Source organism: Sinocyclocheilus anshuiensis, unplaced genomic scaffold, assembly GCF_001515605.1.
Source record: "Sinocyclocheilus anshuiensis isolate Anshui unplaced genomic scaffold, SAMN03320099.WGS_v1.1 scaffold1146, whole genome shotgun sequence".
Lineage (NCBI taxonomy): Eukaryota > Metazoa > Chordata > Actinopteri > Cypriniformes > Cyprinidae > Sinocyclocheilus > Sinocyclocheilus anshuiensis.
This window is the reverse complement of record NW_015539920.1, coordinates 391091-409104: the sequence shown is the minus strand read 5'-3', so window position 1 is coordinate 409104 and position 18014 is coordinate 391091. Positions and strand designations below refer to the sequence as shown.

General features: G+C 38.2%; 2 protein-coding genes across 3 annotated transcripts in view; both read left to right on the top strand.

Annotated features, from left to right (window-relative positions):
* LOC107686510 (stromal interaction molecule 1-like) overlaps nucleotides 1-9087 on the top strand; it is a 45431-nt gene extending 36344 nt beyond the window's left edge. The window contains exons 8-13 of one of the 2 annotated variants that reach the window (XM_016483548.1): nucleotides 771-948; nucleotides 2359-2526; nucleotides 2931-3031; nucleotides 3157-3386; nucleotides 5044-5428; nucleotides 6615-9087. In XM_016483548.1, the coding sequence (XP_016339034.1) occupies nucleotides 771-948; nucleotides 2359-2526; nucleotides 2931-3031; nucleotides 3157-3386; nucleotides 5044-5428; nucleotides 6615-7131 (1579 nt within the window). In that variant the 3' untranslated portion in view covers nucleotides 7132-9087. The remainder of the gene's footprint in view (nucleotides 1-770; nucleotides 949-2358; nucleotides 2527-2930; nucleotides 3032-3156; nucleotides 3387-5043; nucleotides 5429-6614) is intronic. The other variant, XM_016483549.1, reaches the window with a different exon arrangement.
* LOC107686521 (protein sel-1 homolog 3-like) lies at nucleotides 8877-18014 on the top strand. The gene is given in 22 exon segments (XM_016483557.1): nucleotides 8877-8979; nucleotides 9870-9999; nucleotides 10079-10200; nucleotides 10285-10310; nucleotides 10548-10637; nucleotides 11337-11398; nucleotides 11476-11605; nucleotides 11748-11806; nucleotides 11860-11875; nucleotides 12195-12269; nucleotides 12580-12720; nucleotides 12920-12982; nucleotides 13443-13616; nucleotides 14064-14218; nucleotides 14379-14442; nucleotides 14521-14551; nucleotides 14554-14607; nucleotides 15135-15234; nucleotides 15771-15920; nucleotides 16039-16141; nucleotides 17607-17697; nucleotides 17998-18014. Coding segments are annotated over 22 exon segments (1956 nt in total).

Here is an 18014-nt window from a genome sequence, read left to right as displayed (position 1 = left end):
ACTCCAGGTAGGTTGCAGTTCTGGAAAATGGTGGCGCTGGAGACTAAATGGTTCCTGGTGATTTCACACCTAATTTTTCAACTTAATTCCTAATTATTTTGCAGTAAACGTAAGATTGATGTCGTTTGGAATTGGTAAAATGTGCTTGGAAAAAAATATGATCCGAATATCAACTTGCATAATAATTATGCATGTACTATATTTTTCCTCTTCTGCTGTCGAGGTAAATGCATGAACTAGCTTTTCTGCATCAGAAACAGGTATCATGTTTCGTAACTTGGCAATGTTTCTAAGACATCTAACATCGCAAGGAATGTTGTGATTGGTTGTCAAGGCAGCAAAACGCACTTTTGCGAGCTCAAAATATGATCTTTCACGTGCAGAATTGTGGCAGAGATGTAATCCCATAAAAATGCACATTTTTATGACTTGTATGTTCATGTCTTCTAGTGCACCTTTGCCAGGCATGGCTTGGTTCATGAATATTAATTGCAAAGTTTAACTTTTCACCCTAAAGCGAGCCTTGTTAGGTGAGTGCCTAGCATTAGTAGAAATGCTTTGCCACCTGTATTTCATTCAGCCCACTGCTAAAACAAACATTTGACTTCTGCTTGATTCTAAAGTTGTTGATTTTACCCTGCTGGCTAAGTTTTCTTGACTTTTGCACTGCGGTCAAGCAAAATAAATCTCTTGAAAACATTTTGTACTGGCAGAATGTAACACTAGTGTTCTGCGACTTATTCTGTGTGATTTATGTTGCCTTCTCGCAGGCTGCAGATTGCTCAGGAGGAACACCGTTCAGTGGAGGTGGAGAAGGTAAACTTGGAGCAGAAGCTAAGGGATGAGATCAATGCTGCCAAACAAGAAGCGCAGAGACTGAAGGGGCTCCGAGAGGGAACTGAGAACGAGCTGAGCCGACAGAAATATGCAGAGGAGGAGCTGGAGCAGGTGAAATTCCCCTAATAAATATGCAAGATGTTCAAGTGTGGTTCTGCAATACTGCCCATATCTTGATTCTAATTTGGTCAGGAAGTAGGTGGAAATGCTTGCAAGATGATCTAAAAGGTTATCAACAAAATTATTTCCTGTACTGATGAAGTTTGAGTATCTTCCCAGTGCAGTATCCAGTGTACCACCACGCTGTGGCCTACTTTACTCAGCAATTACCGCAGTGCTGTTGCATAAGGGGCAGTTTAATACTTCAGATCTGGGGAAAAATCTTTGCAGAAGCTGATCACGGAATTGTAACAAGCTCCAATGTGTCAAGGACAGCCATTGGTTCTTTCTGTGACCGTATAAGGTTTCAGTATATGTATATTATCTATATTATTCAACCTGTATTTCAGGTTTCTATATGTATGAAATCCACAAGTGGCATCTCTGGATGTAATTGGATGAATTGTTTGTTTTCATGTTGGCCTATTAAAACCCTGGCGCTAAGTGGGTATTCTGGGTCAGAGGGCGGTACAAATCTCTGTGGGTTTGAAGCTCATTAGCGCTGTTCTATAAGAAAAGGGGTCTTTCGGCTCTCCGACCCCTCAGCCCACTCCCCTAGGCCCTTATTGGATGAGATCTGTTTATTTACTGCTATAATGGAGCCTGGAGGAGTTGATTAATTGTGTTTATCCTAGTAAGGTTAGATTGGGGTGTAAAGCTTATCTGTGTCTAATTAATTTGCATCTTGTTGTAGCAAAATGTTTTAGGTGGTGAAATTTATGCTGTTTATTCTCATTAGCTTGCCAAATGAGTCATTCATGAGTCATGTAAATGAGCTAATTGTCCTAATCACATATGCAAATTATGGGATAAATAGAAGAAGTTAAAAGGTTAAATACTATGTTGCAATTTCAGTATCCAAGTGATGGGTTGTTATTTTGCGGCATTTACCGATCTCGTAGGGTTCTGTGTGGCAAGGTTATTGTTAACTAAACTAAAACCATTAAAAAAATGTTAAATGAAATAAAATAAACAGTAACTGAACAAAAATAATACAACTTAAGTTAACTGCCGAGTTGAATTACTGAAATAAATTAACTTTTCCACGACATTCTAATTTATTGAGATGCACCTGTATTTCTCAGTATTGTTTAGTTTAACTTGAAGTACTAAAATGACTAAAACAGAAATAAAAATGACCAAAAACTATATAGACATAAAAAACCCACAGAAACCTGACAAAATTAAAACTTTAACGAAACCAGAATAAAAACTGTAATAGTATTTTTATTAATGAGCTGATAAGAGCGATTTCTTAATTGATTAAAAAGTGCTCGCGTCTGAAAGCAGCCTTGTGAGGTTTGCTTGACGATCTCCTTTGCTTTGTACTCTGATCTGATGTGTCTCTGGTGACCCCTGCAGGTGGTTATGGCCCTGAAGAAGGCAGAGAAGGAGCTGGAGTCTCGCAGTAGCTGGTCTCCTCCTAATGCCCTGCAGAAATGGCTGCAGCTCACTCATGAGGTGGAGGTGCAGTACTACAACATCAAAAAACAGAACGCAGAGAGACAGCTGCAGGTGGCCAAAGAGGGGGTAAGCAGCATTTGTCGCAGTCATTCATTTAGCTAAGATGGAACAATGGTAAACACATTTAGATTATTAATGACAGTGCAACTTTGTTGTAGTACAACCCTAGAATGTGATGATAAAAACTGTCTTTTTAAAAAATGTTTTAATGTTTTAAGATGATAATAGAATACTACTAATAATGATAGTCAAATAAGTATATATTTTAATATCAGAAAATAGATTATTTTTTTGTAATGTAAGGTTTAGGATGCTAGACTCTTATTAAAAAAATTAACAAAAATCTTATGATTTGGTTAAACAAAACTTTTAATAGATTTGTGAGATAAGTAGATGTATTTATAATACAATAAATTATATAATAATAATTTTCTTTAAAAAAAAATTGACTTTTTCTTCTTTTTTTTTAGGCAGAAAAGATTAAGAAGAAGAGAAATACTTTATTTGGGACGTTCCATGTGGCACATAGTTCCTCACTGGATGATGTGGATCACAAAATACTTTCAGCCAAGTAAGTCACATAAACATTTCTCAATATTTTTGAATGCTAATTTAAAAAATAGAAATAAAGCCAATTATTAGAAAAAAAAATGAACCCTTTAACACGTATATTGCCTTTAATCTCTTTCTGTCAAGGCAAGCTCTGGGTGAGGTAACAGCAGCTCTGAGAGAGAGACTCCATCGTTGGCAGCAGATTGAGATCTTAACAGGCTTCACGCTGGTCAATAACCCAGGCCTGCCCTCTCTGGCCTCTGCCCTCAACCTGGACCCCAGCTTCATGGGCGGCCGCGGCACACCCCAGCACTTAATGTCCGACGACATGGATGACATGGACGAGGACATAGTGGCACCAGGAACACTCCAATGTAAGGACTTGCCAGACAGCGATGGGGATAAGCCCCTGTCAGCCAAAGGCCAGCAAAGACCTCGTGGCCTTTTGACCAAATCTAAAAATCCCTAGGTTTGAGCTATTTAGATTGTCTGTGCGCAAGCTCTGTCAGAAATGGTTGTATGCACCGAGCGTGTTTGCACACTTCTTATATATGCTTTCTGCTGGATTGTTTTCCCCCCATCTACAGATTTGTATTACACAGAGAGGAGTACTTCAAGATCTGCTTTGCACATTGCTGTCATATGTTTCTGATATAGCAACTATGCACTCTTTGTACACTCTTTTTTTATTTTCAGTTTATCATATTAAATTTGATGGAGGGTTACTGAGTAGGCCAGAAGAAACCGTTCCATATGCGAGTTAAGATTAGAGGTCCAGTACAAGTCTGAAGTCGAAATCTGAAGTTGTTGTTGTGGATTGTAATAATTGTGATGTGTGAAATAATGTTATCAAACAAGCTCTAAGAAAATAGTTGTTTTCCCAGGTACAAAACATTAAATAAAATTGGTGTTTATTGGGTAAAATGTATTAATTTTGAAATTTGTATTGCTGATCTGTCTTTCCACAATATATCTTACTTGCTGTTTTAACAAATAGTTAATTTTCATAGCTATTTTAATATTAGAACTTGTTGGCTCAAGGATTTATACAAATCCTTTAAGTGTTTAAATTGAGCAAATCATTGCCAAAAAGTAGAGGTCTGTTCTTGCAGCACTGTCTTAGTAGTACAGTTATTAACAGTTGCACCCCTACCCTTGCCCTTGCCCCCTCCAGATGCAGCGTGGCAAATGGGCTGCCGAGCAAGTGATCTCTGGTTATTGAATTTGGATTGCCAGTCATTTTGGAAGTACTCTGGTGGGCTAAACTACCATGCCCTTCACTCCAACCACTCCTCTTACTTCCTCTTGTTTTCCTGAACCTCTCTCCTTTAAAGCCATATGCTGCCCATAACCCTAGCTACTACAAAGGGAAACTGAACCGAAAGAAACACTCCGAGTCTACACATCTCAATCTTGTTCTTGTCCACAGCTGTGAAATGGTTTACTCTGAAATGCATGACCTCTCTTAGCTTGTATTGTTTTCTAATCTGTTTATCACAGTTAAGTTCAGACTTGCAAGTCGATCCTTACATGATACTGTTTTACGTTTTGTGCAACTTAATAAGCTTGGAGTCAATATCAAATTAAAATAGACCTTTTTTTACTTCCTTAGCACACATTCCTGGTCTTATCATAAACAATTAGAGTTAAGTATAAAGTAGAAGTATTAAGATATTTAATCAAAATATAGTAATCACCTGATATGATTTTCCTTATCAACTGACATCACCAATCCCTTTTGTTTTTCACGATCCAATCAATTCCTGATGGATAGAAACAGGAAATGTGATGAGAAGAAATGCATTAAAGGGATGGTTAGGGTCCAAACTGCTCCACGACTTAGTTATTGTGTCTATTTTTGAGAAAAGCCACTGAGACTGTACACATGTACATTTTTCCTTCTTCGCACCTTAGTCTCAAAGTTTCCTGTTTCACCTTTTCCAGTTTGCCACCCATCACCCAATGTTATTACAGTGTCTGCATGCTTTGAGTAATTTCTCTGAGTGACCTTATTGTTTTGTGCCCCTACAGCTCCCAGTATGATGTCACTCCGACAACGGCACATTGACCCGCAGCTGTCCCTGGGTTCGCAGAGGTTGGTAGAGAGTTGCCTCGCACTTGGTGGGCAGGAAGGGGAGGGTAGCTTGTACTCGTCCAGGTCTAGGACGGTGCTACGCCAGGCACGCAGCCAATCCTTTGGGCAGTTTGACTCTCTGGGACTGCCTCCTCTTTCCTCAGCAGTGTCTCATCCTGCTATCTACTCCGCTGCCTCATCCCACGCTCCCCACTGCTCTTCCGTCGCTACTGTCCCTCATGCATCCCACTATCACTCTTCACATTTCCTGCCTATGGACACCATCCCAGACCTCCCCTATGATGCCAGCCCAGAGCGCCCCCGCCATTGCGGCAGCGATGGGTATCACTTCATTCTGTTGTGCTTGATTTGTGCTTCTCACCTGGCATGATCCTGGCATTTAGTCCAAAACATTTAACAGGACCACTTTCACACTTTCTGGTGAACCACTACTTGTGGGGTTTGTTGCTGTAATTGGCTATACTCACTACAGTTCATGACACTGTGACTTGCAACTTGGCTGTGCAACTTCCTGTGACGTTCTACCTCGTTGCTTAATCTGTTTTTGCAATGTTTGTCCCCTACTTTGAACCAATTCTCACACCTGCATGCCTGAATTGACCATGTTGTGCAGGGGTGGCTAACATCCTGCAGAGTGTAGCTCAGGGCTCTTCAACTCCAGTCCTGGAGTGCCAGGGTCCTGCAGACTTTACTTTCAACTTTAATTAAACTGGGACTGGATTTGGACTTGGACTTGAAGAGTCTTAGTTAGCTTGAACTTACCCCAATGCACCTGCCTGGAAGTTTCTAAAAGTGCTGAAGACCTTGATTAGCTTGTTCACGTGTGCTTATTTGGGATTGGTGCTAAACTCTGCAGGACAGTGGCCTTCCAGGAGCAGGACTGGACACCCTTGATGTTGGGTGTCTCTATGTTAGGGTTGAGGCTAGAAGGGATACAGCTACGGGCACCAGGGCTTACTGGGCATGCGCACATCGATATTGCATCATTTTTATCATGCTGAACAACAATTACTGTATTTGCATTATTGTAAGGGTAGGTTTAGGGTTTGGGTAGGTGTAGATGTTAATAAAACAATGTGATAGGTGGCAAATTTAATTTATTTTATGGTGAGATTTTGCATCACTTCCTGCCATAGCTGTATCCCTTCTAGCCACAACCCTATATCAGGGCTGTCCAATCCTGTTCCTGGAGGACCACCTTCTTGTAGAGTTTAGGTCCAACATGCACCAGTACATCTGCTTGAAAGCAGGAGCAGACTTGGACACCCCTGCTCTGTTAGCTTGTACTTTTCTAGCACTGAGTCGTTAAGCCTTGGCATGTTGTGCTTCAGTTTAGACAACATTGGAAGGTTGGAAATGTTGCTTTTATTGCGGGCTTAACTCGAAGTTCAGGTAGCAGTAAATGCAGTGTCGCCTTACATATAGCCAGCATGTTGTCTTGGTTATTTAGGATTAGTCTGCTATCTCACTCATTTCTTGATGCTAATTTCTCTATTTTCATTCACAGGGACTTGAATCGCTCCGACTCTGATTCCTCCTTGTGTATATCCCAGACTGGCGAGCAGCTACGCCTGTCCTACAGTTCCAAAGGCTTCCCTGTGAAGCCCACTTCGCTCCTGCATGGCCCCCATTCACGCTCTGAAGAGGGAGCTCACTCCCACACCCACAACGGAGGCAACAGAGTTCACGATGGGGGGGCATCTCCCGATGGAGGTTCTGATAGTCCCATATTAATGAAGAAGGTGTATGGCATAGAGAAATCCGCCAGTATGAGCGAGATCCACGGCTCCCAAGCGGTGATGTCCATGTCGGAATCCTCACGCTCCTTAAGCCCAAACTCCACTGAACCCGATACGCCGTCCCCGACTGGACTGACTGGGGGGAAGGCCGGAAACCGCATACCCCAGATCTCCTCGAAAAAGAGCCCCCTAGAGGAGGACAGTGGCTCCACAGGTGAAGACACTGACTCTGCTGCCAGTCGCAAGAAACATACCTTCAAGATCTTCAAAAAACAGAAGAAATAAGACAACTGTTTTGTTTTCCCCTTACAGTTCTTTTTGTCGTGTTGTTAATATAAATGTTTATTTTTTTCCCCCTTCTGGTCAGAAGTTACGGCACCACCAGACACCTTTCCGAGGTCTTTATAGAAATGTTTGCTTTTTCAGAGGAACACTTGGGAACAAGCATGATTTTGGGGGAGGGTGGGAATGGGATGGACTATTTTTTGGGAACACATTACTTATTCAGCAGGAGACAGTGCCAGACTTTCAAAGGAATCTTCCCTCTGATGGACTTTTCTTTCCTTGTATAATCCGTATCAGTTTGCATGTCTTCGCCTTTGTTTGATTGAACTTTGAATGCTCCTAGATGTTTGCTTGGTTCTTGTTCCCCTTTGCTTAAAACGCGAAACAGCCTGTTTCTTTCGTTTCTATCTGCACACTCCTTTGTCTTTCAAGTTAAAATGAATTGTCAGCTGAACGTTTAATGGTACTCTTCGATAAGTGTTTGTCAATGGTCAGAGAAACTGTAAAAGGGCTGAACTATCAGTGTGAAACTCCCCTAAAATATGTTGCACTATTTCTAAATGTTGATGTGTCGGTTTTGTAAAGAAAATTTAGAATATGCTGGAATTTACACAAACCAAGACACTGAACGTATCTCTAAGGTTTCAGGGATTTCTAGTATGGTGAAGAATTACGCGATTAGAATAATTGATCATTGTCGATAATTCCAAATCATTTAGAAAATACAAGGTGGTTTATGAACATGCACATTAATGTTTTTTGAGCATTTACGCTTAACCATGCCCTGTTCGCTGACTGTTTCTAATGACATCATCCAAACAAGTTCCCAAGAAAACACAAGAAATAAAATGTAAGGTGAATGCATACCTTAATTTGTTCAAATTACACAGAGTAATTACAGCTTTAGCAGATCTTGCCATCTTCAAAGTGCCAAACTAAAGTCACCGTCTAGAAAATGTATATACTTCCCGAAGGTTATATTTCAGTTTTGTTAGACCACTGATCTGAGATCTGATCTTAAATAGGTTTTCTATAGAGGTGCAGATTGTCCAAATTGTGGTGGAAGGGTGGGGTGTCTACATTTACTACTTCTGACATGTTTGAAAGAGAGATTGGATATATTCTGTTCTGCTGAATTAGGTCATATTCCTTTGACCCACAAAAATTAAAATCCTAGATTTCAGGTGCTCTTTTATATAATTTTAAGGCCACACGCAATTGCTGTTATAATGGAGTGACTTGCCTTTAAATGGTCAGATGTTCGGGCAGATGGATTTTACCACTGCATTTTCAGAGGAAGTGGAGACCAGTCTCTCGTCTTCTTATGGTTTACATGATGTTCACTAAGATACATGTCTTTTATCCCAGAGCACTGAAAATTACAAGCACACTTTCTGAAAAGAGAGGGGATTAAGAATCAAAAGGCTTGGTGAGGGATGTCACTATGCATTTTTATAGTTTTTACCCACAGGCTTTGAAGGTCCAACGTATACCTGGAGGCAAACCAAAGCAGCGCTGCACGAAACATCGCCTGTTTCTATAATTTCTTTTGTGAAAGATGGTACAAGACCACATCCAAATGTATATCAACCAGTCAGTCTTTAACAGGTATACAACTGTGCAGATGTATTTGTTTCATCTGTACCTCTTTTGCACGAAGCTCTTGTCAGTGTGCGCGCGTCAGTCCAGTCCAGTAAACTGCACGTCACTGTGTTGATGCATGTTCTCAACACCAGTTCTCAAACATGGACAGGGGAGAGATGGGAGCTGTTTTAGACTCTGTTCCCCATTTAGATATTCCTGTTCACTTCTCCATTTTAGCTATTTATGCCTATACTGTACAGAGAGGTGGAGAGACAAAGTAAAAAATATAATTTTGCATCTTCTGTAATGTTCAAAACTGTAGTCTTCAAATTCTATGGCACTCCTGCATGAAAGCAATAAAAATGGTTTTAAAAGACTGAGATTTCCATTATTCCATATTGTTTTTTCCCTATTAACATATGCAGTAGCCCCTCAAAATTTTATACTATCTATCTATCTCAATCCATCGATCGGTAGATAGATCTGTTTGCAATGTCACATATGTAAATATGTACATTATTTATGTATTTATATGAATAGGGGGACACGTGTAGAAACACTTTATTACCCAGAATGCTGTTACCTACTGAATTTCAATGCCACTTGCTGTTATTCCAATTCAACTTCCTGTGGGTGTGGCTAATTTAATAAAAAATAACTTGAAACTGAGCTAATTCTGAAATGCACAGCATTCATTGGCATATCTGCGCAGGGCACAGTTATAGCATAATTTTAAAACTGCATTGGGTGTTTATTAATATATTACACATGTACTTGAAGCCTCACTTGTACATTCCAATGCTAATTGCAGTTGTCCAGCATCTTATACAGCGCTTAACCTGAGAGTAATTATTCATGAGCTATGCAAGATTTGCGTTAAACTCCTCCGTTCTGTTTGCTTAAACACTTACACCTGCAGCTCAAACAGGATGTTATTCCGGGCCTGTTGGCGTGCTTGGGTGGCTGCTTTGGCATTTGATCACATGAAATCCTGCTCTGCAACGGTCCTTGATGCGGCTGTGGTGCAACAAGTAAAATTGCAATACAATACAATGATTGCCTTTTTTGGGTGTTTTTATTTGCAAGTTTAATCATAAAAAGTGCATGTAATAGGCCTACATTTTTCTCACAAGTTTTCACTCTGTTCTTTTAAGAGGTGGCATCGCTTCTTTCCACAATTTATGCTTCTACTGGTGAATGTTACAGCATCATCAAAACCCTCCAGCCATTCAGAAAGGAAGTTTTGGAAGGGCTGAGAGTCAAATCCATCTATTATCCCTGGTGAGAGCTTCTGCATTTGTACTTATTTGGCAGCAAAGCTTATTTTAAATCACAGAATAACTTTGATTCATGGTTTGGACTTTGCTATTTCGTTTTGGGTTTTGGTGGAGAAACCTTGCAGTAACCATTTGTGTGGACTTCTGCTCCACAATATTGACGCTGAAAATAATTATGCCACTCCTACAATATTCCTCACTGACACTGGTAAGGCTGTGAACCGCTCAGACCACTTTCACTCATTTCTGTTTTTTATCACTTACAGAATTCACTTTTGTCCAATTCGTTCAGGTAAGATTCATGCCCAGGTGCATGGAGTTCTGGTGTTCTGACAAATAATGATACCTATCAGATTATGCTACCAACACTGTATTTATCCTACTGTAAGGGTAGGTTTAGGGTTGGGGTAGGTGTACATGTTAATAAAGCCTCACACCTTATTAATATCATGCTGGAAGCAAAATCTGATAGGTAGCACTTTTCGCTATTGAATTATGCTACCATCTGTTTTAATGGGAGGTAGCAAAATCTGACAGGGTAGCACAAATCGTCAGAACACCGGTCACTCATCAGCATTCCTTTCACCTTTTAAGGTTCCTCTTTATCAGTGGTGTCATATCAGCCTGGAGATTCTGGGGCGTGTGGTGAGAGAGACTAGTATTTGGACTCATACATGTTTAATGATCTCATATCATTGCATGATAGGTTGGTGCACAAAGGCCACAGGTTTGGTTCTCAGATTGGGAGTTTTAGAACGTGCTTATTTTTAAAGAAACTTACAGTTTGAGACATCCCATAGGCTCCAATGGATTTATAATGTAGATATGTATGAGAAAATGTTAGCAAATAAATAAAGGCGCATTTACAATGAGAAATTGTGGAAAGCAGCATGAGAATGAAACTGGAGCCAAACTTTGTTGTTTATTTATTTATTTGTAATAATTTTAAAAATCCAAGTGGGTAGTATATTTAAAAAAAATAATCGTATTTTATGCATATGAAAAAAGAATATAGCTACGGCATTTTTTCAAATATAATGCAGCATTTATTCCAGAACATGTTGAAATGAAAACATATTTCTGTATGCATGTAAATATTTATTTGGTTTAAAGTGGGCCTAAACAAAATGTCTGATAAATATTGCATTTGAGCACAGAAGTGGCCTGGCTTGTTGGCAAATGAGATGCAATATTTGGCAGCACAGACTTTTGCCCATATAATTTGTGGCTAAGGGAAATGCTCAGTTACAATAATATGCATACACTTCTGTAGTTTTATTCAATGTTCTAGTGCAAATTGATCCAGTTTTGAAACTCATGTTCTCATATTTCCCTCTCCTGTAGGTGAAAATTTCTATTGCATGTATGGAAGGACAGCAGAAATTTGTTAGCACAGCTGAGCACATGTAAGAATCTTCATTTAAAGCAGTAAAACGTAAATGTCACTATCGTTGCTTTAAGAAAGCACTGCTGTTTTGGGCAGATTTGGCAAGAACGTCATGTTGGATGACACACATGGCTATTTTGTGAATGGTGGAGGTAAATTCATACGAGGCATTGAAGGATATTATGGACCAGCTACATACTATCGTATACAGGGGCTCCCAGCTGACCAGGAAGGATACGGTAGGATTTTGTAATATTGTGTTATTATAAATTTATATTTAGTATATGCATTCACTGGGAATCAATCCTATGGTTTTGGCATTGCTCAATATAAATTCGGACTAAGCATAGTGATATTTTACGTCTTCACAGGCTAAGATTCACCTTCCTCCTGTAATATCAAAAATGAACATAACCGGATGGCTCCAGTCTTGAGAATGCAAAAGCATTTTCCTCCCATCTCATTTTTTCCATCACCAAGTCCCATTAGAGGCTCTGTAAACTTCATCCTGCATTTATAGGGGATAAATACAATTTCAGTTTCCAGTTTTAATACAGGATTTAGAGATACAAATGAGGCTTTGAGACACAGCAAAACATTGAAAATGTCTTTTTGTCTGAATGTGCTGCATTTCCTTTACAGCTAATTTGGTATCAAATTTAAGACCTATTGAAGGTCATTATGAAATTAAATTCGCATAAAAACTCTTACATGTAACCCTTAAATTTAATGATTTGTTGTTCAAAGCAATTTCAACGGCTGTCTGAATAACATTTCATCTTCTCCGCAGACTTTTGTTGAGTTAATACGTTAAGGCCCAAACCAATGAAAATGATGATCTGTTTCACTGGCCAAAGCTGCAGGCTAGAAGTGGAGTGGCTGAAGCCGAGGTACTAAAACTCGCATCCAGCAAAAAAAATAAATAAATAAAATGCACAGAATGTTCAATTTTTATGTTATTCCACTGTACTAATATATTAAGTTGTGATAGAATTAAATATTACAGTTCAAAAATAACAGTTTTCCATTTTAATATATTTTAAAATGTAATTTATTTACAGAAATCATTCTATGCTGATTTTGTCGCAAAATAAGTATTTCTTATGATGTGTATTAATGTTGAAAACAGTTGTGCTGATTAATATTTCTGACCCCAAATTTTTAAATGGTAGTTTTATTTAATTATACATTTTTCTTTAGCAAGCAATGGGACGTATGTTATTCTGGGGTCAGCAAGGAGTGTCTCCAGACATTCAGACAGCAGTGAAACACTATGAGAGAGGGGCCAACAAACTCCATGACCCTGTGTCCATGTACAACTACGCCATTGTGCTCCTTACGGTCAGGATCCTTTGTGTCTTTGCTCTTATATGCAATCCTGAATCATTGATTCTGATGTTTCATTGTGCCATGGTTAATAAAGAATATCTGATGTGGCCAGCAGAGGGCAGTCTTGCAAAGCATTTGAAGTGAATATTGCTTAAGAGAAAGGTTAGAGGAGATCAATCATATTAAAGATCATATTATCTTGTATTAACAGGGCCAAGGAATTCCAAAAGATGTTCAGAGAGCTGTGATATTCCCGAAGAAAGCAATAGATCAGGTACATCTAGCAAGTTTTGCATAAATATTTGTTTAAAACCAGGGGTTTTTAAACTGGGGTAAGGGCTGGAAGGTTGTGTTAGGGGGTTTGTTTTAAATAATATTTTACATAATAAAGGTCTTTATACATATATAGTTGCCTTTTAAATTTTTATGACTAGATTTCTCATATGTGGATGGTAATATTTGTGGATTTTTAGAGACTGAACACCTCTAGTTCAGTCCTCGTGTATATGATTGTTTATGGTTTATTTTTGTTAATTACCTCTCATCTTGAAGTATTTTGGCTTTAATACTTATGAGGTAACAAATAAACATAGTTTGATTATTGAATGCAAGTGCAAACGCTGTTAATTTATGTAACTGATTTAGTGGATGCTCATCTATTTCATTGTTTTTACTTACATATTGACTGTTTTCCACTCAATCCACGACCTGTAAGTGATTTTTACATCCCGCAGGGGTCCGTTCCCGCTGTCACTGCTCTGGGCTGGTACTATGAGCAGTATGAGAAGGATTACGAGAAGGCCGTACATCTGTGGGAAGAAGCTGATGACAAAGGGCACCCTGAAGCTGCCATGAATCTGGGAGTTTTCTACTCTCAGGGCCTCAATCCTGGACAACCTGCCGACCAGGTAAACACTCACATGCTTATGTGCTTTAAACCTCTTATTAACCTAATAAAGAGTTTCTTTAACTATGACTTTGCTTGTTCATCAGTTTAAGGCATATAAGTACTATTTAAAGTTTTTTTATGTAGATATAAAACCAAGCTTTATCAACCCTTCACGAGCATCATGCAACTTATCGTATTTGGTTCAAAAATCTGAGTGTGCACATGTTCACTTAGTGTAAATGGGCATGATGCCCCTGCTATCCAAAATCCCCTAGTTGTTAAAAAGATTCAGTATTTCTTCTGTGGCGGCACCCTGAAGCTGCCATGAATCTGGGAGTTTTCTACTCTCAGGGCCTCAATCCTGGACAACCTGCCGACCAGGTAAACACTCACATGCTTATGTGCTTTAAACCTCTTATTAACCTAATAAAGAGTTTCTTTAACTATGACTTTGCTTGTTCATCAGTTTAAGGCATATAAGTACTATTTAAAGTCAGCCCAGAGAGGACACTTACATGGTGGCATTGAGCTGGCTGATATTTGGATTCATGGGATTCTCGGCCAAGGATATCTGGGAACAGTCTTGAGGAACGGACTGAATGCCTATTTCAAAGGAGACTGGTAAACCTTTCAGTTTGAGTGGCCACAGAGTTATATTAATCTAGAATTCTCATAATATTAAATTACAACATGAATGTCCTTTTAGATTTCATTTACATTATAAAAGGATGTTGCAAAATTTTGTCCTCTCTCTCTCTCTCTCTCTCTCTCATTGTTGCAGGATCATGTCTTTGATTTATTATCTGAGTGCTGCAGAGAGTGGATTTGAAGCAGCTCAGTTTAATGTGGCATACCTGTGTGAGTCCATTCTAAACACGTGCTTTAGATTCAGATGAACATGTTCACTCGATTGGCTTTGACAGATATTTTATATCTCTTTGGATCCAGCGCTGGTGACATGTTAAGATACTATAACATGTCGATAAAGGCTCAAGATCCGGCTCCGTACGGTAATTTCAACAAATCTAAGACTAAAATATGAATTAAAATGGTAGTAAAAAATTTATTGTATATCCCTTTTTTAAATAAAAAAGTTATAACAAATATAAAATGTAAAGAACTTTATAGGAAAGTATTTTTGTTTATTTTATTTTTTTTCAAATACATATTTTTATGAATTGAATGGGAAAAGCAATTAATTAATTTTTTTATTTATTTTTATATTTGTATTTGTATTATTTTTTTTCATTTTATTTACTTCTAGTTTAAAATTTTCGATTTTCATGTTAGGGTCTAATCTTTTATATTACATCTGAAAAGGTTGACAAATGCTGCAGTAGAATATAACATTAATGTAATTTAATGTGGGATACAGAGTGGCAGTCATATATCTTCATAGTCAACTGAAATGCTCGTCATGAAGGGCACCTGAGGTTTGACTCGATGTCCTGCATCAGTACGTGTGCTCTTTCTCAAGCTCCCTGTAGCTTAAGCTGGAGTCTCTGCATGTGGTGATGGATGTCTGTTTCCCTCTCAGCTTTGATCAGAATGGGAGATCTGTTCTATGGTGAACAGGCTTTGGGCACAAAAGAGTTTTTTGATGCAGCAGAGATGTACAAGCAAACAGATGGACTGAAGTCTAACTTTGAATGATCAGGAATCGTAATTATTTAATAAATGAGTAATCTCAAGTCATTATTTGAAAAAAAAATTAAACATAAGCTAAGTCATTTATTTGTTTGTTGAACAATGTATGTTTGTTTATTTGTTTAGTTATTCTGACAAGCTATATTTATTTGTTTTTGTTCTAACAAGCTTTGTCTTAGTTTGTTAGTTTTTGTTTGTTTCTGTTTATTTGTTCTAACAAGTGATATTTGTTTCTTTTAAAAACGGTGTAGTTAATTTGTTCTTTAAAGCTCTTTTGTTTGCTAAAACAAACTTTTATTTCTTCTAGCAAGCTGTGTTTGTTCTAAAAGATTTGCTTGTTTATTTTTATTTGTTCTAACAAGTATTTGAATGTTTTATTTGTGATTTTTCTACAAGCGATATTTTGTTCTAATGGACAATTTGCATTTGTTCTAATAGGATTTTAATTTATTTTATTTCGTTTTTCTTTGTCTTTTTTATTTATTTTTGTATTATTGTTTTGTTTTTTTAATTTCAATGAATTCAGATTTGATTTCCTGTCTCCTCAGGGTTGGTATAATCTTGGCCTGCTTGTCCAAAATGGAGAGTCTCTGCCGTTCGGTGTGCTTTCTGAGCTCAGTTTGCTCCACCTTCACTTGACAGACAGACAGAAGCTTCTCAGCACCCTGTACCAAAGGTAAGACAACACCACAATCATGAAACATTCAGACTGCCATTATCCACTTCAGATGGCTCAGTTGTACTGTTCTAACAACCTATTACAGCATGGCTCTTTTTCTCCCCCTTTTCCGTAGATGTGGAGAGACCAATAGCACTGATGCCTACCTGCCCTGCACACTGGCACTGTTCAGCGCACACCTGCAATCTTTACAACTACATCAGGATACTGCCATAAAGGTCAGTTTATTTTTGTCTTTAAAGTAGAAATATTGACTTTTGGATTTCTGGACCAAAAGCGTACTGTAGCATGGACAATTTAATGTAATTATAAAGCAAGCAAGCAAGTCAGTCAACAACAAAAAAGAAAAAAAGAAAAAAAACAGCCTAAATTAACTCCTTGTTGTTTAATTTGTTTAATAGTGTATAATTGCATGATCGCCTCATGGGGAAGCTCCTGTGGTTACTGTGTTAACATAATAATGATTTGTCTCTGGGACTGTCTAATAATGAGGGACACATTTTCACAAGCAGATGTTTTCTCTGTTCCTGTATCTCATTGCCACAGTTTCGGCAGCAGTTGGAACTCTGTATTTTGTAGTGCTGTCAAACGATTAATCGTGATTAATCGCATCCAAAATAAACGTTTTTTTTTTTGTATTTATATATACATAATAAATATACACAGAACACACGCATATTTTATATAAACAAAAACTTGTATATAAACGATTAATTGCGATTAATCGCTTGACCGCACTACTCGTTTGTATTCAGACTAATTAAATGGAGGACAATGCCACTCCACGAAACATCCCAAACATCTGCTTCCAGCCAAACCCGAGGAGGAATCATAAAGAAATCTACCACATAACTTTAACTACTTCATAACTTAATTATTTTTTAAACAATTCCCAGTATTGTATATGGTTTTCCTCCATGTAAAGCCTTTGTTTACTGTTTTTAATAGGAATAATTTTTAACCCTAATTTTTGTGCTAAGATATACAAAATCAAGTATAACTTGAAATTTCATGTAAAAGAAGCACATAACATTTAACTACATAATTCTTTTAAAATAAAGCAAAATACATTCAATTTCTATTCAGGTGGAAGGGATAGTTCACCCAAAAATGAAAATCCTGTCATTTGCTCACCATCAAGTTGTTCCAAACCTGTATGAGTTTCTTTCTCCTGTTGAACATAAAAGAAGGTATTTTGAAGAATGTTGGTAACAAATCAGTTGATGGTAGCCATTGACTACCATGTAAACAAATACTATGGAAGTCAATGGCAACTGTCAACTGCTGTTGCCAACATCCTTCAAAATATCTTCTTTTGTGTTCAACAAAAAGAAGCTCATACAGGTCTGGAACAACTTGAGGGTGAGCAAATGACGACAGAATTTTTGTTTCTTTTTGGTGAACTATCCCTTTAAACTAAATAATGTGAGTGAATTTCGATCCTTTTTCTACAAGTACTTTTAAAATGGTTACATTTTAAGATGTTTTTCTCTCTCATTTTTGTCACTTAAATCATTAGCGTTTCAAAAAATGACAAGTAAAATAAACAGTTCTGAATAAAGTAATATTTTTACATTTAATTCCTGTTTCCGGCTTCTTGTTTCTGACGTGTAATTTCTTCTGAGAGTTCTGGCTGTACCACTTCGGTGTCTCAAGGCAAACTAATTTTTCCCTCTCTTGGAGGTACGGTGTCCCAGCAGGGCCATTCTGCCTGTGTCTAATGAAAGAGTGCGAGGACTCCCCAGGCTTCTGTGCAGACTGATGCAAACAGCAGGTGTGATGTGCCCATGGCCACACCGGGGCCCCGGGAACACACACCGCAGCTCATGCTTAATTAAAATACCAAAAGCAGACTAATCCTCAGACAGAGGGAGTGCACCCCACTGTGTCAAGTGTCCAATCATCAGGGGACGGTAATCTTACTGCGTTTACATTCAAATAATGTGATGCTTTCTGTGAGACCCCCATTCTGGTGCCTCGTCATGATTTATGCATTTTGTTTGTGCGCTTGGGCTAACTTACAATATACCTAATGTAAAGATATTTTATTAAATAGTTTTTCTAAATTGTTCAGGGAATATGTTGGACTAG